This window comes from Sorex araneus, chromosome 5 (genome assembly GCF_027595985.1).
Source record: "Sorex araneus isolate mSorAra2 chromosome 5, mSorAra2.pri, whole genome shotgun sequence".
Classification (NCBI taxonomy): Eukaryota; Metazoa; Chordata; class Mammalia; order Eulipotyphla; family Soricidae; genus Sorex; species Sorex araneus.
The window spans coordinates 117,860,432-117,888,048 of NC_073306.1; the positions used below are offsets into that span (position 1 = coordinate 117,860,432).

General features: G+C 50.0%; 1 protein-coding gene across 1 annotated transcript in view; it reads left to right on the top strand.

Annotated features, from left to right (window-relative positions):
• The window catches only part of CHMP4B (charged multivesicular body protein 4B), a 50,337-nt gene extending 27,704 nt beyond the window's left edge, over nucleotides 1–22,633 (top strand). The window contains exons 2-5 of the mRNA XM_004612562.2: nucleotides 16,939–17,116; nucleotides 19,468–19,582; nucleotides 21,326–21,452; nucleotides 21,781–22,633. Of these exons, the coding sequence (XP_004612619.1) occupies nucleotides 16,939–17,116; nucleotides 19,468–19,582; nucleotides 21,326–21,452; nucleotides 21,781–21,845 (485 nt within the window). The 3' untranslated portion in view covers nucleotides 21,846–22,633. The remainder of the gene's footprint in view (nucleotides 1–16,938; nucleotides 17,117–19,467; nucleotides 19,583–21,325; nucleotides 21,453–21,780) is intronic.
• Nucleotides 22,634–27,617: the final 4,984 nt, after the last annotated feature.

Sequence of the window (27,617 nt, forward strand, 5' to 3'; positions counted from 1 at the left end):
AAAAGTACCCAGCATCTCTCCTTATCAGGGAAATGCAAGCAGATAAGATAGGCTTCCTCAGTGGTCAGACCAGCATACATCAAAAAGGCTGGGAACAACCAATGCCAGTGGGGTTGTGGGGGAGCAGGAACCCTGTTTCACTGTTGGTGGGGATTTTATCTGATTAACCTCTATGGAAAAAAGTGTGGAGATCCCATATAACACAAAGGCTGCTTCTTGGCATCTAGTCCAGAACCACAAATATTAATTTGAAAAGATCCACATACATACACATAAGTGTATATATGTACATGTGTATATATTTGGATATATGTACACATAGATACATCTATATACACACATTTATGTTCATTGCAGCACTTGGAACAATAGCCAGGATATGGAAACAGTTTAATTTAAATGACTGCTGACAGACAGCTAGATAAAGAAGTTGTGGTATATACACAAAGTGAAATACGATGCAGCCACAAAGAGGATGAAATGATGCAGCTCACTGTGATATGGCTGGAACTGGGGAGGAGGATACCGTGTTGAGCAAAATAAGAGGACGAAGGATAAGTACCAGATAGTCGCATTCATGTGTGGTATATGGAGAAACCAAAAAAGGATATAGACAATATCAATTCAAAACAGCCCTGAGTTGCAGAACTGAGACAGGCTGAGAGGGGAACGGATGGGAGGAGTGGTGAGGTGGAATGGAAATCACGTGAGGGCATTGGTGGAGCGTCATGGACACTTGGTAGTGGCGGTGAAGTGAGGCAGCTATACACACCAAAGCCATAGATGTAAACATGTGACCTGAGCGCTAGTGATCAATAAAATCCCTCCCCACCTCTTGTTTTTGTGATGTTACGGGGAGTTGCACACTTGGTTGTGGTATAGACACATTTGGCTGTGGTGCCGTTTGGGTCCCATGTGTGGCAGCATGAGAATCAGAACCAGGGATTAAATAGGAGGCAAGTGTTCCGTCCCTGAGCCCTGTCTCCTGGCCCCTGCATGTTGCTGTGTTTGTTTGGAGGTCACACCTGGCAGTGCTTGGTGCTGCTCCCAACAGTCGGGGCCGCTCCCATGTGCTTAGGGGACTGTGTAGTGCTGGGGATCAGCCTGGGGCTCCTGCAAATGGAGCATGTGTTCCAGCTCTTTGAGCGGTGCTCCGGGCCCGTTCCCTTCGCTTTGAAATCTCTGGGGGCTCGCAGGCCTTTTGGAATAATCCATGTTACGTTTTCTCAGAAAACGGCACCACCTACAGGCACATATAAAGTTTTGCAGGTTGTGTTAGGGATCCTGGGCCCCAGGATGGGAGTCTGCACCCCCGTCTTGGTGCCTGCTGTTTTTCTGCTATCCCTTGTTTCCTGATCGGGCCAGTTTGTTTTTATCTGCAAGTGACAGAATGCCAGTTCGTGTTCTCTTACTCTGTAGAAGACTGAGTTGGGACTCGGGTGACCATGGCACAGAGGGTGCAGCCGAGTCTCTGGCTATTGAGTCATCCTCACTGACCTCCCCTGGAGACTGGGCCACGGCCATCTTCTGCCTTTGGGACTGGGGGAGGTTCATCTGTCCTGTAAAATGTCACAGCGGATATGAGAAGAAGTCTGACCTGAGCCACGGGCTCACGACTAGACCCGAGCCTCAGGGAAGGACTGGTCTGCCCCCCAGCTTCAAGCCCACCAGCCTGCTCTGCCCCAGGGGCCCGAGGCCAGTTCTGGTTGCAGAAGTTTCGGGTTTGAGGAGGTTGGTCTTGAGGGAGATAGTTGACCTGTGCCTCCTTCCTCCCTGATGGAGCACACTGACCCCGCTCGCCCATTCTTTTAGGAGCCACATCTGATGCTTGACCGTTTTGGAGTTGGGGAACACACATGGTAGGGCTGGCAGGGGCCATGCTTTGGTCCTGGGACTCAAACCCAGGGCTCCTGCTTGCAGAGCACACCTCCAACCCTTTGATCAGATTTCCCCAGCCCCTGCCCATCCATTTCCCCCCGCTCTACATGGAGTGTGGGAGGTCAGGAGACCGGATTCAGTCGTTCCCCTTCCCGTCCTTTTGGCTTTCATTTCAGAGGCGCACTGAGCATGTGCACTGTGCCCTTGCCTCACTGGGCCTCAGCTTCTTCCCCGTGTACAAGCAAGGTTGAACTCCCTCTCCCACAGCGTCTGTCTCCTTAGCCATCCCTCGCTGGGTTCACTTCGTAGGAAAGTTTCCCTTGCTAAGCTCACACTCCAGTTCAATTACAGGCATGGTGAGAATAGAGACATGGGGCTGGAGCGATAGCACAGCGGGTAGGGCGTTTGCCTCCCACACAGGGGACCCGGGTTCGATTCCCAGCATCCCATATGGTCCCCTGAGCACCGCCAGGAGTAATTCCTGAGTGCAAAGCCAGGAGTAACCCCTGTGCATTGCCAGGTGTGACCCAAAAAAAGAAGAAGAAGAGAATAGAGACATGTGGGACCGGAAATAGAGTTCCGTGGCTGAGGTGCTTGCCTTGCACGCAGATGACTCAGGATCAGTCCTTGGCAGCCCATATGGTCCCTCAAACCCTGCCAGGAGTGATCCCTGAACGCAGAGCCAGGAGTAAGCCCTGAGTGCTTCTGGGTGTAAACACCCCACACCCCCCACAAAAGAAAGAAAATAAAATAGAGTTATGCTATATAGTTCAAGGACTGTGCCTTTTTGTGCTCCTTCATTTTTGGGGGTCAGACAGGGCTTTTCCCCATACTTAGCTGACTTGTCTCGACTCCCACTAATCATGTGTCTTTGATTCTTCAGGGGGAAAGACTGGTTTGGTTTTTCCCTCTGGCTTTGGGGGAAACACTGCAGTGTATTTTGCTGTTGGCATGCCAACACCCCGCCCCCGCCTGCCTTTCCCTTTCCTCACAGAAGACCCCAGACCTCAGTTGCCATCTCCGCCACCAGGGTGCTCTCATGCCTGCTCAGGCAGAAGGGGGCTCTTGTTGGCATGCATTCAGCTGGAAGCTGGGGAAGAAAAGCCCGTCGGAAAGAAACGTTTCATCCCGGCCTGGGAACGGAAAACAAGGTCTGCTTACCCTCTGTCCCAGCCAAGAAGCCAATTGCTCCAGAGAGCTGGCTACGGGCACGCACGGCCTGGAACAGGGGCCAAGGGAAGGCTTCGGCGCCACCACTCTGTTGGTGGGACCAGGCAGAATCAGACTGTTCTTGTGTGTGTGTGTGTGTGTGTGTGTGTGTGTTGGTGGGATCAGGCAGTCAGGCTGTTCTTAGGAGTGTTTGTGTGTGTGTGCACGCACGCACTGCACCTGGCAGTATTTAGTGGTTACTCCTAACTCTGTGCTCAGGGATCACTCCTGGCAAGGCAAGCACCCTACCTGCTGTACTACTGCTCCATCGCCTGTTCTTAGCTATTTTATTTTATGGTTTGGGGGCCACACCCAGTAATATTTAGTGATGAGGGCTATTTGTGGCTCTGTGCTCAGGGTCACTCTGGGCAGTGCTTGGAGACCATGTGGTACCAAATCCAGGACCTCATATATCCAACATTCTACCACTGAATCACATCCCCAGTTCTAATTATTTGCTGACTGGTTTGTTTGGCCGGTTTTGAGCCATGCCTGGCAGTGTCCGGTGCTTCCTCCTGGCTCTGCACTCTAGGATCACTCCTAGTGGGGTTCAGGGAATCATATGGGGTGCTAGGGATCAAATCCAGTTCAGCTGTGTGCCAGGCAAGTGCCCTACCCTCTGTACTGTCTCTCTGGTCCCTTGTTGCTGTTTTTTTTTTTTTTTTGGTCACACCCAGCAATGCACAGGGGTCACTCCTGGCTCATGCACTCAGGAATCACTCCTGGCGGTGCTCAGGGGACCATATGGGATGCTGGGATTTGAACCCGGGTCGGCCGCATGCAAGGCAAACGCCCTACCCGCTGTGCTATCACTCCAGCCCCCCTTGTTGCTGTTTTAAATGTAATTCCCTTTTCATATCTGGGGATGAGGAAGAGAGTGACTGTTTCATGAAGTTGTTTCTGTTTTGATTGGATATTCAGGTGAATGGTACATCATTTACAAAGAGCCTTTTCTGCCCCAGCTCCTCGGTGCCCTTCCCAGAGGCAACCAATTAAAAATCCAAAGGTTGTCTCCTTAAATAAAAGATACCTGTATTTCCCCCTGACAGTGCCAACGTGCATAAAGCTAGCAATTAAGTTACCTTTGAATCTTGTGCTTTTTATAGTTTTGTAAGAAAATATTTAGATCTGGACTGGAAAAATAGCTTAATTAGCAGGTTGGAGTTGCTGTGCACGCAGGAGCCTGAATTGATCCCAGCATAACATATTGTCCCAAGCCCCACCTCGGCTGACAGGAGCCCCAAATTATTCCTCCCCTCCTTTTGAGTTTTGATTCAATCATTTAAAAACCTTCAATTTCTCTGTCTTTATATGCATTTAGGGAATATTTCTTGAAATTGGTGGCCTTAATATTGTGCTTTGGGAGCCAAACCCAGGTGTGTGCAGGGTTTATTCCTGGCTCTGCTCTCAGGGATCACTCCTGGTGGTGCTAGGGGACCATTTTGGTACAGGGGATCTAACCCAGGCAAGCGCCTTGTCTGCTATAATATTTCTCTGGCCCCTGTTTTTTTGTTTTATTTGACATCCTGGTCATGCTCACGGGGGCTACTCCCAGTATATTGTTCAGGGGTGGATTGCTCCTGGCAGGTGCTTGGGAGACCAGGTGGTATTGAGCCTTCTCTGTAGTCCCCTACTGGTACTAATTAAAATTTTTTGTTTTGTTTCGGAAACCAAGTACTCCTGGCTCTGCACTCAGAAATCCTCCTGGTGGTGCTTGGGGGAACCATATTGGATGCCGGGGATCGAACCAACCCTGGTCGGCGACATGCAAAGCAGTGCCTTATCACTCTGGCCCCTAATTTTAAATTTTGAGGTCTGTGACACGCCCCCCCCCCCAACCAGATTGATGTGGTGAGAGGGACAGAAGCAGTAGTACAGTGGGTAGGGCATTTGCCTTGCATACTGCCAATCCTGTTGTTGTCCCAGACACCCCATATGGTCCCTTAAGCACTGCCAGGAGTGATCGCTGAGCACAGTCAGAAGTAATCCCTGAGCATAGCTGGGTGGGTGAGGTCCCCCCAACCCCAAAAAAAGAAAAATAAAGACCTGATGAGCATGGTTTCTCCTTTTTCATTTAAGATTTTGTTTTTGGTACCAGGGATTGAACCCAAACAAAGCTTGAACTTAGGGCAAGGCATGTGCAAGCCGCCTTCCCCATCCTGGGGCAGAGGCCACTTTTTGGGCAGAGGAGATTGCAGGGGAGAGGAGAGATTATTGATCTTGGGGCACAGGTTGTTGGCGTGGTCGTGTTTCTTGCGACAGTTGATGGCACAGGGAGCTGTCTGCGAGTGGTGCATTAGACCACATCTTCTCACGGTTGTATTTCCTGAGGGTTGGCATAGGGGTGATGTCACCATGCAGGCATGGTGCCAGGTGCAGAGACCTCTGGGTGTTGGAGTTCAGCTGTTCTCCCACTGTTTGCAAATATCGGTCACTGCCGGTGGGCAAGCTGCCCTCCTGGTCTTGCACTTTCGCTCTGACGTTTTCCCATGGGGTCATTGACTTTGAGGGTTAGCCTGCTCCTTACAAACCGCAGTATCTCTTCCTCGTTGGTGAGAAAGAGAGTCAAGTGCTTACAGTTTATAATGAATCTTTAACTTGTCATAGCCTACTTTGAAATAGGCTGATTATTCCCCACTGTGGATACAAATCCCTGGTATCCCACATGTGCCAAGTGGCCTCTTGGCAGCTTTGCTGTCTGTCACCCCTTTTACTGCAAGCTCTTCTGACCACAAACCAGCCAGGTGTGTGTACAGAACACAAACGGGTGCCAGCTCCAGCTAGCACCACAGCTCAAAAGGTACGGGAATGCCATCTGTCACTGTCATCTGTCACTGTCATCCCATTGCTCATCAATTTGTTCAAGCGGGCACCAGTAACGTCTCTCATTGAGAGACTTAAATTGTTACTGTTTTTGGCATATCCAATACGCACGGGTAGCTTGCCAGGTTCTGCCGCGCGGGCTCGATACTCTCGGTAGCTTGCCGGGCTCTCCGAGAGGGGTGGAGGAATCGAACTCGGGTCGGCTGCGTGAAAAGTGAACGCCCAACCACTGTGAATGCCATGGCTGAGAAAAAGAAGTAAAGCAGTGCAGCCCTTGGGTGAGCGCCTTGGCCAAGTGTGGGAGCACCACAACCTGATGTGTGAGTCCTGGCAAGCCCAGGCACTCGCCCCCCACACACACACATCACCTCACCACAGCAATGAAGGGAAAGGGAATTTGAAAGAGACAAGAGAAAGAGTTGAAAATAAAGCTCCAGAAAGAATTTCTTTGGGTGCGTGGGGAGCCAGGCCAGGGCACCCCCTAGGACTGGTGGGGAGTTTCAGCAGGAGGAGGTCGGCGGTGTCAGAATTTAGAATGAAGGTGGAGGGCGAGGGCGTCTGGATTCACATCCTGACTGTGGTTTCTCTTCTGAGTAACATCTGTAAACGATGTTTGTGACTAATGTTGAGTTTGAATCCTGACTTCCTCCATTTAGCTGGTGACACAGTGTCCAGAGGCTTGAGGGAGTCTGATTTTTTTTAACTCAGTTTGTGAGACCAGTTAAATGAAAAAATGAAAGATAGTGCTGGGGGCTAGGGTTGTAGCTCAGCGGACCACATGCCTCTTGGGATTCTATCCCCAAGCCCTCACCTCCCGCAAAAAAAAAAAAAAAAAAAAAAAAAAAACAAGAAAAAGAAAAAAAGAAAACCAAAACCCACTTAATTTCATAGGAAAAGAATATTTTGCATATATGAAATTACTCAGAGGATGGACCTCATTGACTGTTCAAGATCATATGGGGTCTCCCTGCCTTCTCCAGATGGAATTCCAGCGACCATGAGTTTACATAAACAAGGCTCTGGTATGTGGGTGTTAGGACTAAATCTCCAAACCGCATAGCCATATCTGAACCGGGCAGTCTCACCCTGGCTTCCCATCCCCTCCTGATGCCGGATGTCACGCCCGCCCACAACCCACCCCTAGGTGCCATCTTGGCGCACCAACAGTCTGGGGCCCAGAAACTCCCAACTGAATCCCAAAATGGAATAGCTCTCTACAGAGATGTCTCTGGGACGCAACCATTTATAATCTTAGAATTTCAGAAGCGCATGTCCGCATAAGCAGCCACACAACCTTTCATGATATGCAAAATGAGCCATAGAAAGTAAATGATTGATCATTGTATGGCTGAATCTCAAACATGAAGGCTTTCTCATGGTAGTTCAATTAAAAACTAAAAAAAAGGGGTGATAGCACAGCAGGTAGGGCGTTTGCCTTGCACACGGCCAACCTGGGTTCGGTTCCTAGCATCCCATATGGTCCCCTGAACACCGCCAGGGGTAATTCCTGAGTGCAGAGCCAGGAGTGACCCCTGAGCATCACTGGGTTTGACCCAAAAGGCGAAAAAAAAAATCACATGCTACCAACCAGAAAAAGTCTTTTGTGTTTGTTTCAGTTACTAGGAATCTCAGACTAGCTAGGTTCTTGTACTGTTTGCCTGGAGAAAGACTTTGGTAGGAATATATCACCACATTTTCCATGGTCCTGATAAAGAGCCTGAACGCTAGGAACAAAGGGTCATTGCTTAGTGGCGTAATTTGGTCATGACAGAATTAGATCTAGAAGCATCCAGGCTCCCAGATCCCAGGTTGCAGATTCTGTTTAGTCACAGGCCTCCCTGGTTATGGTCAGGCATGAGGGAAGGAGACTTGAAAACAGGAAAAATAAAGTGAAACCTCACAAAGAATTCAACTATGTAGAGTTCTAGATGCAAAGGGGCTAACAGAATGATTGGATACTCTTTATCCCAAATACTTTTGGCCAATTTAAAATCCACTCAGGGGCCCGGAGGCTGAGGCTGAGCACATGCTTTGCGTGCATGAGACCCAGGTTTAATCCCTGAACTGCTGGGACCTCTGAGCACTGCTGTAAGTTTTATTTATTTGTTTATTTAATGTATAGTTTGGACTGAAGAGATAGTGCAGTGCAGCAGGTAGGGTACTTGCCTTGCATGCTGCTGACCCGGGATTCAATTCCCAGCACCCATAGGACCCCCTGAGTCCTGCCAGGGTGAGACCCCTAAGCTCAGAGCCAGGAGTAAATTCTGAAAATAGGATGTGCCTTCAGAGAAATCTCTCTCTCTCTCTCTCTCTCTCTCTCTCTCTCTCTCTCTCTCTCTCTCTCTCTCTCATTAAATTGGTTACATAAAATCCACTAGGAGGGCTGGAGCAATAGCACAGTGGGAGGGCATTTGCCTTGCATGCAGCTGACCCGGGTTCAATCCCCAGCATCCCATATGGTCCCCCGAGGAGTAATTCTGAGTGCAGAGCCAGAAGTAGCCCCACTAAGAAACAATTTTCAAGTCTGGCATTTGTTTCATGGATTATCAATTAGCTGAGGGTCTATGGACCAGCTAGCTGCCTCCTGATGCCATGTCCACTGCTGGCTTGTGTAATCTCTTGGGTGGGCTCTCAGATCCCCAGAAACAGGCTATGACTGTTGTGAACAGACAATATGGCATTAATCTCAGGTCTGCCTGAGTGAATGGCTTCGGCCATCAATTCGTCTTCAGTTTTCTCATTTCTCAGTGGCGTATCAGAGCCGGTATTTGTAGGTGGTTGGGAGGAGCCAGTGAGCAGCCCCACAGCAGTCTTGGTCCCTGGTTCCAAGGAGGCAGCTCACAGGCAACTGTTACCGATTCTACTCTTCTCCAGTGTTCCATGGCTCCATGGTCTTGGAAAGACACGCTGGCCTAGACATAGTCAGACAGGGAAAGACAGATACAGAGATCCCAGAGAGAATATGAATTTGGGAAAGAGAAGAGGCAGAGTGGCAGAATGGAGAGAATGCTTGTCCGAAGCAGTCTTCTCTCTCATTGTCCTGAGGAAGCAGCTTGACACCCATATTCTTATGGAGATGAAATAACTTGGCCCACCAGGGCCCAGCTGGAATTCTGACATGCCTCAAGCTCTTTTCTCTGTGCTCCATTGTGATGGAGTTTGTGGGCTAAACAATAGAGGAGGTTATAAGTTTTCTTGCCCCCAGCTGTGGTTTTCTTTGTGGTTGGAGGAATCCAGTCTCACAGCTGTGGAGCAGGTACTCTACCACTGAGCCACGTCCTATCCTCCCAAGCTATTTGCTGGTGGTGGTCTGCTAAGTACTTTTCTTTCTATTAAAATAGGGCCTGAGGGGCTAGAGTGATAGCACAGCCGGTAGGGCGTTTGCCTTGCACGCGGCCGACCCGGGTTCGATTCCCAGCATCCCATATGGTTCCCTGAGCACTGCCAGGAGTGATTCCTGAGTGCATGAGCCAGGAGTAACCCCTGTGCATTGCCAGGTGTGACCCAAAAAGCAAAAATAAAATAAAATAAAATAGGGTCTGAGAAATACCCATAATCCTCCCGATGACCAGGGCCAGGGACGTGGCTCCGCAGTAGAGCACTTGCCTTGTATGTGTGAGGCCCTGGTTTTGATCCCCAGCACTCCCTCTCACCCACCCCACACATCAAAAATTCCAGTGGCCCAAATTTACTGAGCACATAGGCATGTCCGGCCCTGTGTCAGGCACTTCACACACAAATCTTATTTTTTGTTTTTGTTTTTGAGTCATACCTGGCGGTGCTCAAGGCTTACTCCTGGCTCTGCACTCAGGAATCACTCCTGATGGGCTCAGGAGAACCTAGGGGGTGCCGGGGATTGAACCCCGGCATTGGCCACGTGTAAGGCAAGTGCCCTATCTGCTGTGTCATCATTCTGGCACATAGATTTTATTTTTCAATCCATGCAATAGCTCTTTGAGGTGGATGTTATTTTTTTCTTTTTTAATTTTTTTTAATTGGTGGATGTTATTTATAGCTGAGGATTAATGAGGTTCAGTAATTTGCTTAAGATTTGAAAGTGTAACTGAAATTTGCATTTGGACGACTCCTTTAGTGAGCGTGATAGTTGGGTATATGACCCAGGGTTTCCTAAGCTAGTTTGAAGGTGTCTTACCATGCCTTTACCTGTCTTTTACAGAACATACTTTATTCACACTGTTTAAATGATTTCAGGACACTTTGATGTTCTGTTAGCTTGATAATTGGGGCACTCATTTCTTTCATCTTTGTTCTTGTGAAACAGTTTATGGGGCTTTTTTTTTTCTTTCGACAATTTTCCCTTGCAGCAAGTACTGCCCTCCCTATGTGTGGGCTGATGAAGTCAGCAGGGTTTCAGACTCTGCTTTCCTGGTCATACACAAGCACTTATTTTACCATCTCTAAATGGAGCGTATTAGCTCCAGGCCACGGACAGCAAATTAGGGAACCAGAGAGATCCATCACAGAGAAGGAGGCTGCTCTGAAAAATGCTGTGCGCACGTCTAGCCTGAACCCTCCGGCTGTGTGGGAATCAGGACAGCATTGTCAGGGACCACAGCCCAAGACTCATGTGGCACAGGACCCTCGTCTGCAGACGAGCGTGGAGCTCTGTCTGAGCGACAGACACAAACAGCCCTGTCTGGAATTAAAGGTGCATTTTGTTTTCTGTGACCTTTCTGTACGTCTTGTAGATCTGTGCTGTTCCTATCACCTTTATCCAAGCCAGCGACATGACACCTTAGGAACTGCAGACAGGATCAGCAACACCCTTTTGGAGGTATACCAAGTTGGTTTTTTGCCCCCTTTTTTTCCAACTGGGGACTGACCTAGGTTAAGTGCATGATTTGCATGTAGGAGGCTCAGGTTTGTTCCTCAGTAACACCTGGTCCCCTGAGCACATCCTAGAGCAACCCCTGAGCAGTTATTTTTGGCTTTTTGGGATCACACCCAGTGGTGCTCAGGGGTTTGCACTCAGGAATTACTCCTGGCAGTGCTTGGAGGGCCATATGGGATGCCAGAGATCGAACCCTGGTCAGCTGTGTGCAAGGCCACTGGATATGGCCCCCCCAAAGTAAAACACGCATGTTCAGTAGCTTTCCATTTCTTTCATATGTCAGTGTGAGCTTTTCTGTTTGCTTTTTGGTCACATGCCAGGTGATCCTCAGGGTCTCCTTTTGATTCTGTACTTGAGGGTCACTCTTGGAGCTGCCCAAAGGACCACGTGATGCCAGGAATCGAACCTCTAGGATGCAAAGCATGCACTCAGGCTGTTGAACCATCTCTGTAGCCCCAACCTGTGTTTTTTAATGGGGTTTACAAAATTGGATGAAATCATTAGGCAGGGGCTGAAGTGATAGCATAGCAGGTAGGACATTTGCCTTGCACACAGCTGATCAGGGTTCAATCCCTGGCATCCCATACGGTCCCTCAAGCACTTCGAGGAGTAATTCCTGAGTGCAGAGCCAGGAGTAACCCCTGAGCATAGCCGGGTGTGACCCAAAAAGAAAAAAAAAAAAAAGATTAGTAGGCAGACATTTTCCAATGGTGGGGGAGCTCTTTGCTTTCCCCCCACCTCTTTTGTGCAGAGATTGAACCCAGGTCGGCCATGTGCAAGGCAAGCAGTCTGTCCACTCTACTCTCCAGCCTGCTGTCTCCTAATTTATGGCAGCTTGAGGTGATAGAGCTCAAGGCTGAAAACCTGGGATCTAGTCCAGATTCATCCTCCCAACTCTCTACAGGACAGGCAAGCTGTCTCTCAATTTGTTTCTTTCTTTTTGTTATTGTTATCTTTTGGTCACACCCAGCGATGCTCAGGGGTTACTCCTGGCTCTGCACTCAGGGATCACTTCTGGCAGTGATCCTGGGACCATATGGGGTGCTGGGGATCAAACCCAGGTTGGCCACATGCAAGGCAAATGCCCTGCCCGCTATCCGTTCCTAGGCACAGTTTATTTTCATCTATTGAATGCAGCAGGCTGGACTTCAGTATTTCTCAGAATCCTTTGGGATCCTTCTGTTTTTGTTTTACTGTGGGTGATGGGGTGGGGGTGGCCCAGGGCCTCACACTTGTCATGCTGTGCTGCTGAGCTCTGACTCTTGCCATTCCCCTCTGCTTTCAGTACCCTCATTGTAACTCTTACTTGATCAGGACTGGTAGGTCATCAGGTGCCATGGAGTGCCGGGATGGTTACTAATAACTAGCATCCCTGCTGAAGGTCATTTACTCTGCCCCCGGCTTCCCTTTTGTTTGGTGCTGTTGTTGCAGTGAGCAGGTGTCATCCACATTAGTTGGGGTGCTTGCACAAGTACTCCCCTGGGAGTTGCAGTCTGGGTTGCACATCCATTCTACTTGCCGTGTTGCTGGAGGTTGTTATGCTACTCACATGTGTCTTGCTCTTTGGAGTCATCCTCCTGGCTACAGTGTTCACGTCTGTCATTAGTAGTGGCGCTTGCACACACCTGACTGGGCAGTGGAATCACACCCTGTAATTTCAGATCTGATGACCACCTCAGTGCGCATGGGCATCACCAGAGATCAGACTCTTGCAAGGCAGTCACTTATTCACTGATACACCCTGGGCTCTTGTGTGTAACTTCCCCCCCAACCTTATGTTTGGGGGCCACACCCAGTGGTATCAGGGCTCGTTCCTGGTTCTGAGCGCAGGAATCACCCCTGGCAATGCACAGGGGACCATCTCTGGTGCCAGGGATAGAACCAGGGTCGAAGCTGAAGTGACCCCTTGTCTTACCTCTTTCTTTCCTCTCTCCAGCCCCGTGGTGGCTAATTTTATTTTTGGTTTTGTTTGTTTGTTTGTTTGTTTTCTTGTCCACTCACACAGGGCAGTATTTGCTGGCTTCACCCTATGTGATGCCAGCAAATGACTCGTAGCTTGAGAGCCGGCTGAAGTTCTCCTGACTGGGCTTATTCTGAACACGTGAAGTTTCCTCATGCTTGTGGCGAGATGCGGCTGAGTGATCGCTGGAGGCAGGCAGAGCTGGACTTCAGTGCCAGCCGTGACCAAGCTGCCTGGGGCTCGTCAGGATTCTGGTTTGGGGGGCCAGAGAGAGAGCTCAGGAGGGAGAGCACAGGTCTGGAATGTACAAAGCCCCAAGTTCCTTCCTTGCTCCATATGGCAGCCCCCCACTGCTGCTGGGTCTACTTTTAAAAAAAAATAGCAGACTGGGGCTGGAGTGATAGCTCAGCGGGTAGGGCATTTGCCTCACACACAGCCGATCCGGGTTCGATTCCCAGCATCCCATATGGTCCCCTGAGCACCGCCAGGAGTAATTCCTGAGTGCAGAGCCAGGAGTGGCCCCTGTGCATTGCCAGGTTGTGACCCAAAAAGCAAAAAAAAATTTTAAAAATAAAAAAATTAGCAGACTCCTTGAGTTGTATTTGTGTATAAGTATCTTTGGAATACATTTGTGTTTGCTGCATCATTGATACTGAAAGTTGGCAGGAAGTGGCGCTCCCCTCCCTTTGTCCCCTGCTATAGGACCCCATCGTTCATTTAGCCCGGGGATGTCATGACACTCCCGTTCCTTGAGCCTGAATCTCTGTACCAGTCCCGACTGAGTTGGCCTCTTAGTCTCTGTTGAGGCACCCCGAGAACCCCAGGCAGAGCAAGGCCAGTCGGCCCCGACCTGGCAGTGGAGATGCTGTCTGGAGTGCCGAGCTCACAGGCTGTCCAGGCAGGTGACGTGCAGAGAGAAGGCATTTCCGGTCTGGATGAACATCGTTCCGCTGGTCCTTGCTTCTTCGGTTATCTCTTCTGTATTTTTCCTCCAGATAGCTGTTTGGAGTGTCTAATGAAGCAACCGTCTGGAGACCAATGTTTATTTCAACGGTGATTGGAGTTGTTTTTGCTTCAGCTTTCAGAGCCAATAAAGCTGGTTATTAGATCCTGTAATTGCTGCTGTAATTACTCTCTTGGAACCGGCAAAGGCATAATTAAATATGGAGATTTCCAAGGACTATTTTTTTTCCATCTAAAAGCAGACTTTTAAATATCTATTTGCCTGGGTTGGATTTTAGTTCTTAAAGGATGGAAGCCTCTTCTTTGAATATTTGTTTTAGATGAAATCCTTGTTAGCGCATAATATTTTCCCCTCCCATTCCCCTAGGCCTGTTTTACTGAGACACAGTTGACATAGAACATTGTACTTGCTTACATATACAAAATTTGATATTTATATATATGGTAAAATAATCACAGTAGTAAGTTTTGTTATCCAACTCTATACAGGTTATTCCCCCCTTATGATGAAATCCTTGTTTGTTTTAGTTGTTTTTGGGACACACCTGGCAGTGCTTAGGGATCACTCCTGTCTCTGAAATGTATGTGGCTGGGGATTAAACCTGGATCGGCTGCATGCAAGGCACATGCCCTACCTGCTGTACTACTGCTCTGGCCCCAGTATTGTTTTCTAAATGAGAAACCCAGAAAAATAGAAAGCAGGACACTAGGAGCCAGCATGTAAAATGTAAAATGTAAATGTAAAACCTTGAGCTTGGCCCTGAGACTTTGTAGATAGAAGCACTTTTTTTTTTTGTGGTCAGAAATAAGGTCTGGTGCAGGATGTTTTATTGGACGTGTAGCAGAATGTAGGAAGAGGGGAGTTTTTCTTGTTCTAAGTACTCAGAATCCTCAGAGCCTTGAGTTTCCCCTTTGGCCTTGCTTCTTAGTCCGTGCATCCGGACTCTGTGGGGTTATGTGACTGAATATGGGGACAGACAAGTCTGGCATTAGTAAAAGGTTTCTCAATGCACCACAACCAGAAATTATTTTAACTCAGATTGAAACACTTACTGCTATCAGCAGTTATGGTGGATGCTAGTCTTTAAAGACCAATAGTAGAAATATTATTATGTTCTCAGGGAGCTCTGACTACTTTCCTGATGTATGTGGTGGGTGGTATTTGCTTCCAGATCAGTTTCTTGCTTGGGAATTTTAGAAGTAGGACATAAGTCAGAGAAATATAGGATGGACATGCGAGGAGTCATTGCCAATTGAAATTGTATTACATCAAAAAAGTAGTTCTAGGAGCCACAACAATAGTGCAGCGGGTAGGGGGTTTGCCTTGCACGCGACTGACCAGGGGCCAGTCCCCAGCATCCCATATGATCCCCCAGGCACTTCCAGGAGTAATTCCTGAGTTGCAGAGCCAGGAGTAGCTCCTGAGCATCATCAGGTGTTACTCAAAAAGCTTTAAAAAAAAAAAAAAGTTCTAAATGTATGATGTTTATAGGGACAGGATAAATTTATGGGGGTTTTTTGTTGGTTTTTTTTTTTTTACAAAATTTAGTTTTAAAAATCATAATGTAGCTGGCTGACTACGACCAGGTCTCTTGCTCCACCTTGGATGCTGAAGAGTGAGACAGATATGTCATGTCAGTGTCCTGAGGGCTGTCGTCCCCCCGCCCCCCTACCCCCTCACTCCTATCTCTGGGTGTCATTCTGAGCCTGTGGAGGTGGGCAGCAGCCTGGGCCTTACAGAGCCTGGTGGCTGCACCCACTCTTCCTGAGAACTTGAACCTGGTGAGCCTCTTTCCCTTTCCTCTGCCGCCCTTTTAGTGTGGAGCTGGGATCCCTGCCCTGAGATGGGCCTGGGAGGATGAAACAAGTGGCAGGAGCTGCCCAGGTGCCCCTCCTGCTTGCTGTGCCCCAGGCTTTCGAACACCTCATTCTGTCAAGTTCTATGCTGGGTTATGCCATGGGTAGTGAAGGTGGCTAAGGACCAGAGCAAAGGCACTCTGGGACATGGGCCTGAGAAGGCTTGAGAATCACTGTTTCAGTTTTTTTTGGGGGGTCACACCCAGAGGTGTTCAGGTCTTACTCCCTGCTCTGTGCTCAGGGATTGCTCCTCATGGGGCTCAGGGGACCATATATGGTGCCAGGGATCAAACCTGGGTTGACCTTGCGCAAGGCCAGCTTCCTCTTCTGCCCGCTGTACTGGCGCTCCAGCCCACAGTCCCCTGGGAATTGTGTTTTGAGTTTGGGCCCCTGCTCGGCCCCAGACTCACCCTGGTCAGATTGCTCGCCCTGACTGCATATGAGAACAAAACAACATCTACAGCTTTGCCGCGCCAGAGGCTGAGCTGGATGGTAACCATGAGGAGACTAAAAGTCAGACTCCAGATTTGTCCTTGGTAGGAAGTGCTCTCATTTCATTTTTTTTTTCCTCTGGTAGAGGATGCTAGAATAACCATCATCAGCATGGGGTTCTTTGCTTTTGTTTAATACTTTTCTAGAAGGAAATTACTGGGTCAGAGGGCAGGAATATTATTAGGGCTGTTGCCATATGACTTTCCAGAATCACGACAGTGGTTGCCTAGATGTAAGCTAGCTTGTGAAGTACGTCTAAATTACCTTCTGTAGATCAAAATCATATAGTTTTCAGGTGGAACTGGAGGATGCCATGCTGATTGAAGTCTCATAAAAAAGGGACAGATAAAGAATGATTTCTCTCATATGTGGAACTTAAAATTACATAGTGAGGTAGCAACAAGATCAAAGGCAACATAACGGGAAAACCGATCCACACAATTGAGTTGGGTAGAGGGGTGAGAGGGAAAAGGGTTGGGATCCTTGCAGGAAGGAGATGATACTGGTGACGGATGTGGTGTTGGTATTATGTGCATGAGAAATTATTATTAACAGCATTGTAAACCCAAAACTTTTAAAAAGCTGTTCCAAATAAATACGGTTTCATAAAGGAAAAAAAAATTACCTTCTGTTAGGCCGCTGCTGGGGGGGTGTCCACCATGTTGTGTGTGATTTCCAGAGATCGTGAACTTTTGCTCCTGTGCTTGGCTCTATTCCCAAGGATATGAATTTGGTATCGTATTCTTTAAAACTGTGTTCTTTGCATAGAAGAGACAGTTAACCCTGTCCCCATGGTGGCAGCCGCAGCTGTGGGGCATTCGTTGCAATCAGAGAAGACTCGGGTGGACCCAGGGGTGGCCCCTAATTTCTGGGCCCTCTGAAACCTTGCTTTTCCTCCTCGCAGCGGCCCTCCAGGCTCTGAAGCGCAAGAAGAGGTACGAGAAGCAGCTGGCCCAGATTGACGGCACGCTTTCGACCATCGAGTTCCAGCGCGAGGCCCTCGAGAACGCCAACACCAACACGGAGGTGCTGAAGAACATGGGCTACGCCGCCAAGGCCATGAAGGCTGCTCACGACAACATGTGAGTGGCCCCGTGCCGGGGAGGGCGCGCACGTGGTAGGAATGGGCCAAGCCCCTGGAGTTTGTCTTCATCGGCTTCTTGCCAAGCCCTGGGCTCTGCTGCCTTAAGGAGCAGCCCTCACGGCCTGAGGTGTGTCCTCAGTAATTCAGGGCTGCGCCTGGGAAGGTCTCTCACCCAGAGTGTCATGGTGGGTAGCCCAGTGGGCTATATCAGAGCTTGGACAGAGTGGGGTTAGATTTCACGCCCCCAACTATTTTCTGAATGCTGTCAGCGTATTCAGCAGTAACAACAAGTCTCACAATGGAGACGTTACTGGTGCCTGCTCGAGCAAATCAATGAACGACGGGATGACAGTGCTACAGACAGTGCTACAGTCAGGGTCCCTTTAAAGTAGCAGCTTTGGATCCTGCTGATGTCGGTATGTTGTTGATGACTCTCAGGGGTTGGCTGTCCTGGTGACAGTGTTCCTGGCCACAGTAGTCCTTTCATCTATGTGGTAGCTTAAGGACTCGCTAGCCCTGCTTGCTAATGAGAATGGAAGCCCAGAGTGGCTCAGAGGCTCCCCACTGAACATCATCTGCACTTGTTTAGTGTTTGGACTCGGCAGCATCGATTTGGAAGTCTTGGAGGCTGTTTTTGCTTCCTTTGGGGTATTCTCAGCTGTGCTCAAGCAGGGTTGGCAAAATGTAGCCTGTGAACATGAATAGTTTTGTAAATAAAGTTTTGTTAAGGGGCCCTACTGCTGCTGGGTCTACTTTAAAAAAAAAAATAGCAGACTGGGGCTTGAGTGATAGCACAGCGGGTAGGGCGTTTGCCTTGCACGCGGCCGACCCAGGTTCGATCCCCAGCATCCCATATGGTCCCCCAAGCACCGCCAGGAGTAATTCCTGAGTGCAAAGCCAGGAGTAACCCCTGAGCATCGCTGGGTGTGACCCAAAAAGCAAAAAAAAAAAAAGTTTTGTTAAGACCCAGTTGTGCAAACTTTCATACAGTCTATGGCAGGGTTGAGTTTTTGCAAGAAAGATCGTATGATCCCAAATTTTCAAGTATCTGCTATTTGACTCTTTATAGAAAAAGCTTGGCGATGGGGCCAGAGCAATACTATAGCAGATAGGGCGCTTGTCTCTACACAGCTGACCTGAGGTTGATCCCCGGCACCACATATGTTCCCTTGAGTCCTGCCAGGAGTGATTCCTGAACACAGAGCCTGAGAGTAAGCCCTGAGCACTGCTGGGTGTGGCCAGTGGGGGAAAAAAAGGAGAAGATAATGCAGGGTTATAGCAAAAGTACTCTTCAAATAGCTGGTCCAGGAAGATTACTCAAATGGTAAAGCATGAATATCATGCAGGAGGCCCTGAGTTTGATGCCCAGCACTGCACAAAGAATTGTGAACAACTCGGGGCTGGAGTGATAGCACAGCAGGTAGGACATTTGCCTTGCACTCGGCTGACCCGGGTTTGATTCCCAGCATCCCATATTACCCCGAGCACTGCCAGGGGCAATTCCTGAGTGCAGAGCCAGATGTGACCTAAAAAGCAAAAAAAAAAAAAAAAAAAGGGAATTGTGAACAATTCACGAGGTGTTAGCCAAGGGTGGATTTCACTGGATTTCCTGAGCGAGGTCAGTGTCTGCTTCATTCCTCTTTCTGAAGATGCCTGGCACAGCACATACTGCAGATAAACATGGTAGCCTCAGTTTGTGTGTATATGTGAGCCGAGTTGATGGCATGGTTGTATGGTTGACAGTGTAAAGAAGTCATTCTCCATGTTACCTGTCAGCTGGGCCTCCAGGAGGAGCCATGGGTGGAGTTTTGTTTTTTTCTTTTTTGGGTCACATCTGGTGATGCACAGGGCTCTTACTCCTGGCGGTGCTCAGGGAACCAGATGGGATGCTGGGAATCGAACCCGGGTCAGCCACATGCAAGGCAAATGCCCTACCTGCTGTGCTATCGCTCCAGCCCTGCCATGGGCAGATATGAAGATGGGCAGGTCTCTTGAGTGGCACAGCTGTGTTTTATGATTTATGATAAATACAGGGATGCATTGATGATTCTCTGTGTGGAGTTGCCTTCAGTTTAAAGAACTGTGGATGCAAGAGTTAGAGTCCATAGCCTCTGATAGATTTCGTAGCCCACGTTAGACCCTGGCACCTAACTTTGCCGAGCCTTATTTCTTTAGAGTACTGCACTAGGTGATGCCAGAGATGCTTCCACCCTTTTTGATTCACTTCTCCCAGGGAGTCAGTGTTTGTGGCGGGGCTTTCTGTAGTTATGTTATACGGGCTAAGCTTCTGCACCATCCTCTTTATACGGACCAGTTGTCTGATAGGATATCTGTTCATTTCATTTACAGGGACATCGATAAAGTTGATGAGTTAATGCAGGACATTGCTGACCAGCAAGAACTTGCAGAGGAGATTTCAACAGCTATTTCAAAACCTGTAGGCTTTGGAGAAGAGTTTGATGAGGTAAGTGGCTTCTTGGGAATTGCCTCTCCATGCGGATGGATACGCAAGCTGTCCTTCAAGGCGTTGTGATGGGGGGCCATGGACTTGTGGTTTGGAAATCTCATCCCTTCAGAATCTTGAACATAAACAGGAATGATATTAACCCGCCAGATTCCTGGCTTTGAGGGATGCTTTCACCATGTAGAAACTGAGGCGGAATAAAGGAGCCTTTCTTGGCACCTTACCAGTCTTCAGGGCAGTGATTCAGTCAGAAGATACCCTGCGCCTTTCTGTGGGGGGGCCCCGGGCTCAAAGCTAGGGCAGCCAGGGGTGTACCTACCAGTTTCTGCAGTAGCAGTTGGAACCTTGTCTGTTAAGTCTTTTTGTTTGTTTTTGGGAGCTACACCCGATGGTGCTCAGGGCCTTCTCCCAGCTCAGTGCTTGAGACCCTCCTGGGGTGCTCTAGCCCATTGACCGATCTCTCTAGCCCTGAATCGATTGATTTTTATTCTGTCCTTTTATTTGTTATTTTTTCTTTGGTTTTTTTTTTTTTGCTGTTGGGGTGACACCCGGTGATGCTCAGAGGTTACCCCTGGCTCATGCACTCAGGAATTACTCCTGGTGGTGCTCGGGGGACCATACGGTTGCTGGGAATCAAACCCAGGTCAGCCGTGTACAAGACAAATGCTCTACCTGCTGTGCTATGCTCCAGACTATTTTTTTATTTGTTTGTTTGTTTTTATGTTTTTTCTTTTGTTTTGGGAGCCATACCCAGTGGTGCTCAGGAGACCATCTGTAGTTTGGGGATCAAACCCAGGTCAGCCAAGTTGTATGCTAGGCTAGTGCCCTACCTACTGTACCGTCTCTCTGGCCCTATGTCCTTTGTGTATGTATGTGACTCCGCTTCTCGTCCCCTCATTGTTGTTTTTGTACCTAATTCTAAGATTTAAAAAATAGGAATGAGGCCAGAGAAAATACAGGAGGGGAGGCATTTGCCTTACATGCTGTTGATCCTGTTTCAGTCCCTGGCACCATATCTGGCCCCTTGAACACCTCGAGGGGTTACTCCTGAGACAAAGCCAGGGCTAGCCCCTGAGCACCATCAGATGTAAACCCAAGTCCCCTCAAAAAAATAGGAGCCTGGAGAGATAGTATAGCAGATAAGGTGCTTGCCTTGCACATGACTGACCCAGGTTTGATCCCTGTCACCCCATATGGTCCCCCAAGCCAGGAGTAAGCCTTGACCACCAGGTGCGACCCAGAAGCCAAAACCAAAGAAACGGGAATGAAAAGACACGATCCCTTCCTTCCCTCCAGATGCTTACAGCAGGACACATGTGCAGCATTGACATGTAACTTCTCTACAGTCCACTGTGCCCCCCAGCCCACTCTGCCCTCCAGGAAGCAGGGTTTTGAATCATGCGTGCAGATCTGAAATTCTTCTCTTCTGTAAACTCAGGAGTGGCATGTCCCCTGAATTATTGTGTAAAAGATATTGCTACATATGCTGAGACTCCCAGGAACATTTCTTACTCTTCTTTTTTGGGGGGGAGGAGGGGGCTGAGGGGACCTATGGGGTGCCGGGGGTTGAACCTGGGTCATGTGTATGTAAGATAAGTGCCCTGCTCATTGTACTTCCACCAACATCCTCCTTCTCCTGCTGCGTTCCCCTCCCCACAACACACACACACATCACACACTACACACACACCACACCCCCCCCCACACACACACACACCTCTCTTACTCTTGTTCTCTTACCAGGATGAGCTCATGGCAGAACTAGAAGAACTAGAACAGGAAGAGCTAGACAAGAATTTGTTGGAAATCAGCGGACCCGAAACAGTCCCTCTACCAAATGTCCCTTCTGTAACACTACCGTCCAAACCCGGTGAGTATTGGCACTCGAGTCATGACCTGGGCTCGGTTGGCTTCCCTTTGAGTCCGGGTTTGCCAGTATTGAGAATCAGACCCGCACCCATCCTCCCCCCACACACTGGACAGAAAAAAACGGGCCCTTCCTCGAGAGACCCCCACGACTGCAGAGTGCTCTGGCCCGGTGCACCCACGGTGGGGGCAAACCTGAAGATCCCCACTGTTCCCCAGCGCGAGGCTCTGGAGCGGGGCTGGATGACTCAGGGAGGCCCTGGCACCCAGTCCGGATGTGTGGAGCCACGCCGCCAGCTGTCCTAGTAACTAGCCTTCCTCTCCTCTCACAGCCAAGAAGAAGGAAGAGGAAGATGACGACATGAAGGAATTGGAGACCTGGGCCGGAAGCATTTAGCCGGTCCCCTGCAGGCTGGGCCCAGACGGACTGTGGCACGTGCAGGGCAGGCAGGACGTGGTGCGGGCAGGTTCCATCGTTCAGTCTCCCTCCGAAGCAGGGGCCACATCACTGCTCCCTCTCTGCATAGCATGGTCTGCACCCAGCGGGGCGGGGGGCGGGGGGCGGGCGGGGGGGAGGTGCCTGCTGTTTATAATGTTGAATTTCTGTAAAATAAACTGTATTTGCAAAGCCAACATTGAGCTTCCGGACTACGCTAACTCCACTGCTGAGCCTCAATGGAAAGGGTCGACCGTCCGCAGTTTAAATGACCTGAAAATGTAGCCTCTGTCCTTTTAAATCAGTTGACTTGTCGCACATCTCCTTGTAAGACTCTACGGTACTGGCAGAAAAGTCATTTTTTTAAAAAGCCATAGGCTTTTCCTTGTCTTTAGCTGTAATAATGCATCGAAGTTGGGTTTCTCTGAGCGCTGTATCTCTGTCTCTCACCCGTGTACTGGCCCCCACGTTTCCCACGCTGGCCCACTCCTCGCTCCTATCCCCCCCATCCCACCCCACCCCGGTCTTTTGGAGTTTGTGACTGATTTGAAATGGATGATTATGTTCTCTTGAGAGCAAGTGAGATTGTTAGAATTAAATTCCAACGATCCATTTTTCTAACATAGCTCTAAGGTCCTTGTTGCTGTTTGTGATAACTGATAGATAACTCATTGAAAACATGTGCATACATTTATATTCAGATGAAATGATGGTTTGCACTGTCTATTAAATATCTCGATTAATTTTCATACTTTGCTGTTGTGTTCCGTCTGTCATGTGCTTCGGAGGGGACCTGTGTTTTGTGGCGAGACCTGGAAGACCGATGCTGGCCACCCGCCCACGGGGTGAGCCTGAGCACAGCACGAGCCTGGCCGGCGGGGTCTCGGGGCTCCAGAGACTGGGGACTGCGGCTGTCCATTCACTTGGGGACCTCCAAGACAGCTTCAGGAACCAGTTTCCTCCCCCTGGTCTGTCAGTGTCTGTGAGGCAGTGCAGCGGGCACGCAGGGTCACCAGCCGACAAGTCCTAGTCCGTGCATGGAGCCCATCTACAGCTCTGCAGAGTGGCCCTCCCGCCTGGCTGGCAGTGACAGGATTCAGGCCACAGGTCTTCACTCTTGCCTAGTGGCTCCGGGTCAGGCTCTTCCCTTTCTGTGATGGGGTTTTTTTGATTTTGTTTTCCTTTTGTTTTGGGGCCACACCCAGTGATGCTTTGGGCTTTGGCAGCGCTCAGGGGACCAAATGGGAAGCTGGGGATTGAACTTGGGTCACCACATGCAGGGCAAGTGCCTTACCCGCTGTACTTTTGCTCCAGCCCTCCTGTTATGTTTTTGCGGGGAGGGATCACACCCGCCATGTGCAGGGCAAGCACCCTGCCTGTTGTTCTGTCTCCCAGTACCCACCCTTGGTAGCCTGCACGGGTGTGGTCCCTGAGCAGCGTGCTCTCCTGGGGAGATGCGGAGGTGAGCATTAACTCTTCTCAGCTGCCTCGGGCTTCGCACCTCATGTTTGGGCACTCAGATACCCACCCGGCTCTTTACAGGCCATTGAAGACAGGACCACAGCAGCATCTGGGGCTCTTTGAAAAATAGGGGGTTTTCTTAATGACATGGCCTTATGCCGGGCCTGTGGGACGCAGGAGGCAGTAATGCCCGGTGCCTCCCTAGTCTCAGGAAAGGCTCCACTTGAGCTGGAGAGAGAAGTTACTGTGTCTGGGCTCCTTGATTCCCAACCACTAGAGGACTCAACGAATTAGAAGGATAAGCAGTGAAGGTATTTACTTAATTATTCAAAACTTACTGAACAGGTGTTTATGGTGTCTCGGACATGATCAAGGGACTGTGTGTGGATGCAACCAAGTTCCCCTGTGTCTCTTGGGCTGTATGTGGGGACCAAAGGAGTGCAGCCAGGATGCTCTAAAAACTGGGCCAGAGGGGCTGGAGCAATAGCACAGCGGGTAGGGCATTTGCCTTGCATGCGGCCGACCCGGGTTCGATTCCCAGCATCCCATATGGTCTCCTGAGTGCAAAGCCAGGAGTTAATCCCTGTGCATTGCCGGGTGTAACCCAAAAAAGCAAAATAAATAAATAAATAAATAAAAACTGGGCCAGAGGGGACCAGAGCAATAGTACAGCAGGGTAGGGCACTTGCCTCATATGTGGCCAGCTTGGGGTCGATCCCCAGCACTCCATCTGGTCCCCCAGGCCGGCCACAGGGCCAGGAGTCAGCCTGGAGCACTGCCAGGTGGCCCCTGAAAAAAGCAAAACTTGGGAGGAAGCTCCCTTCCCTGAGCCCTTTCTCATCACACCTGGAGACAGTCGGGTTTCTAGTAAGAAAACAGGCTTAAACCAGGGCTGCTGTCTATTCTCAGGCCATGACAGCATTTTCCAAAGCTGTGATGCTGTGGGGGAAGATCCTGCTGCTTCAAGTTGAGACTGGACACTGGGCAGGGGCGTGGGCGGGCCACAAAGAGCAGGGTAGATGCCAGGAGCATGGCGCTCTGAGTCTGACACACAGGTTCCGGGTCTGTCCTGCAATACCAGAGACTTCGTGAGCTCATGCTCAGCCTCAATTTTCTCATCTGTAAAGTACAGGTGACAAAACACTCAGGGCTGGTTATAGCAAAGGATCATAACTAAGTGCCTTCAAATAATAGGAATTTGGGGGCTGGAGAGATAATACAGTGCACAGGGCTCTTGCCTTGCTTGTGGTTGACCTGGGTTTGATCCCCTGCACCCCATCTGGTCCCCTGAGCCTCACAGGAATGATCCCTGAGCCAGGAGTAAACCCTGAGCATTGCTGGGTGTGGCCCCCAAACAAAACAGGCATTGAGCACCAGGGAGAGACAGCTACAGGGCTGAGCACATGCTTTGCATGTAGGAGCCCTGGGCTCTATCCTTGGGGCATCGGGATTGTTGAGCCACTATTAGAAGCAACTCCCAAACTACTACTACGGGGAGTAGCCCTCCAGCACCACTGGGTGTGACTCCAAAACAATAAGGCACTTGGGGCTGGAGTGATAGCACAGCAGGTAGGGCGTTTGCCTTGCACGCCGCGGCCAACCCGGGTTCGATCCCCAGCATCCCATATGGTCCCCTGAGCATCACTCAGGGGTGATTCCTGAGTGCAGAGCCAGGAGTAACCTCTGTGCATCGCCAGGTGTGACCCAAAAAGCAAAAAAAAAAAAAAAAAAAAAACAATAAGGCACTTATTCTCGACAGTTTAAAAGGTCTCAAATCCACAGTCAGATATTGTCCGGTTAGCAGCTCTAGGAGGGCCCTCTGGGCATCACTCTGGGCTCTGCCTCTCTGCAGTGACACCCCACGGTGTGTGTCCTTACTGAGGGCACCTGTCATCATTAGAGCCCACCCTGATGCCCATGATCTCGCTCACTGTAATTGTATCTCCAGAGACCCTATTTCCAACAAGGTAACACAGGTTCCAGGTGGACAGGGATGCTGTAGGGCAGTATCGAACCCACCGCTCTGGGGCTGTGAGGTCAGAGTGAGGCTGTGAGGCTGTAAGCCTCCCTGCAGGCTTTAGGGCGCCCTGAGAGGTGCAGGCGGGAAGCTCAGGTGTACTGTGGCCCCACTTGCTGCTTGTAAAATCCAGTGGTTCAAGAAACAGTGGATCTCTGGGGCTGGAGTGATAGCACAGCGGGTAGGGCGCTTGCCTTGCATGCGGCCGACCTGGGTTCGATTCCCAGCATCCCATATGGTCCCCTGAGTACCGCCAGGGGTAATTCCTGAGTGCAGAGCCAGGAGTGACCCCTGTGCATCGCCGGGTGTGACCCAAAAAAGCAAAAAAAAAAAAAAAAAAAAAGAGTGGGACTCACTGCTAATGAGAGGCAGACAAGCTTATGAACTCTTCTGCTGTAGGAGCCATTGGTTCCACCAGCCTGTGCTGAGCACCTCTGCCAACTCTCACTGAGCTCGTGGATTCGTGGGGAAATTAGCCATCATTGCCCGCAGGCTGGGTCAGCAGTGGGGTTCAGCTCATTGGGAAGAGGATGCCTGACCCAGGAGGACTTGTGGGAGGATGGTCGGCCACAGCCAGGATGGGGATGTTACGAACTCAGCCAAGGAAAAGATGGGGAAGGGGTTTCAACAGCAGAGTGAAGGCTGCGGGGCTGCCTGGCTGCCTCGGGAGCCTGAGCCAGACCATGTTGGAGTCACCAGATCTGCAGCATTTACAGAACAAATGACAGATGGGGAGAGCAGGGCACCAAGGTTCTAGCTGAGACTCAGTTCCCCAGTGCACACCTATGGAGGCTTCTTTCTAGACACTGGCCCTGCCCAGCCTTCCTCATGGCATTCTGGCCGGGCTCAGCCAAGGGCCGACAAGGCAGTGGAGTTGGGATAGAGGCACAGACCTGTGGGTCCTGCAGCCTGGACTGTGCCCCCAGCCCTAACTAGATTTCCCCGAAGCTCCAGCTCATGGGGTGCCAAATTCCCACTGAAATCAGAAGCAGAATGGAAAGGGCCCCTTTGGGGCAAAGTCACGTTCTGTGCACAGTGACTCCTGGATGCTGGTGTTCAAGGAAGAGCAGACACTGGGGGTATTTACTCAGACCACTCACGGATCTGCATCACTTCATTGAGGCCACGCAAGAACAACTCAGGCCAGACCACCTGTTGCCCTGTTCCATCATGTAGGTGAGAACCCAGGCTCAGGGAGACAGTGACTTGCCTGCTCATGAGCACCATTGATGCAAGAATCCAGCCACCCCTGGGACAATACTACAACAGATAGGGCATTTGCCTTGCACGTGGCCGACCCAGGTTCGATCCCCAGAATCCCATATGGTCCCCTGAGCACTGCCAGGAATAACCCCTGTGCATCGCCAGGTGTGACCCAAAAAGAAAAAAAAAAAAAAAGAAAAAGAAAAGAAAGAAGAAAGAAAGAAGAATCCAGCGACTCATCCTCAGCCAGGCCTTTCCTGCAGTGTGGACAGGGTCAAGCGATTTCTTTGCTTTTTTAGAGGGGCCAACTCAACCCTGACTGGGACCAGCTGCAGGGGCCAGAGAAAGCCAACTCTTAGATGTCTCCCTGTTGGGAGAAAAGAGGCAAGAGGATTTAGAAACCCCCAGGGAAATCCAGGATCCAGAACCACCCAGAGAAACCAATATCCAGAACCACCAAGGGAAAGCTAGGACCTAGAACCAGCCGGAGAAACTCCAGGTCTAGAACTACCCAAGGAAGTCCCGGGTCTAGAACTACCCCTGACACAGAGCGGCAGGGTCAGAACTATACTGCAGAGTGGGGTTTTGACTCCTTCACAAGGAACTTGGAAGGTGGGACCCGCCTGGGCTGGTGGACTTCCCCATCAGAGCGTGCAGATCTTTACCCCAAGACCATCTCTCCGGGGAAACTAGTTTCTCTCAGCTTGAGGACTGAGTGACCGCAGACCCTTAGTTCCCTCCCAGGAAGCACAGCTGAGACATGGGGCCAGGAGTGCAGGTTTGCCTCAGCATCATGGGAGAACACCCCCCTGAAGCAGCAGCCCCTGGAGCCAGAGCGCTAGCACAGTGGGGAGGGCGGGCGTTTGCTCTGCACACAGCAAAGTTTGATCCCCACATCCCATATTGTCCCCCAGCACCTCCAGGAGTAATTCCTAATTGCAGAATCAGGAATAACTCCTAATTCTGGGATACTCCCCAGGTGTGACCCAAAAAGCAAAAGAGAGAAAGAAGCAACAGCCCCCTCTGGTGTGCAATGTGATTTTGTTATGTGC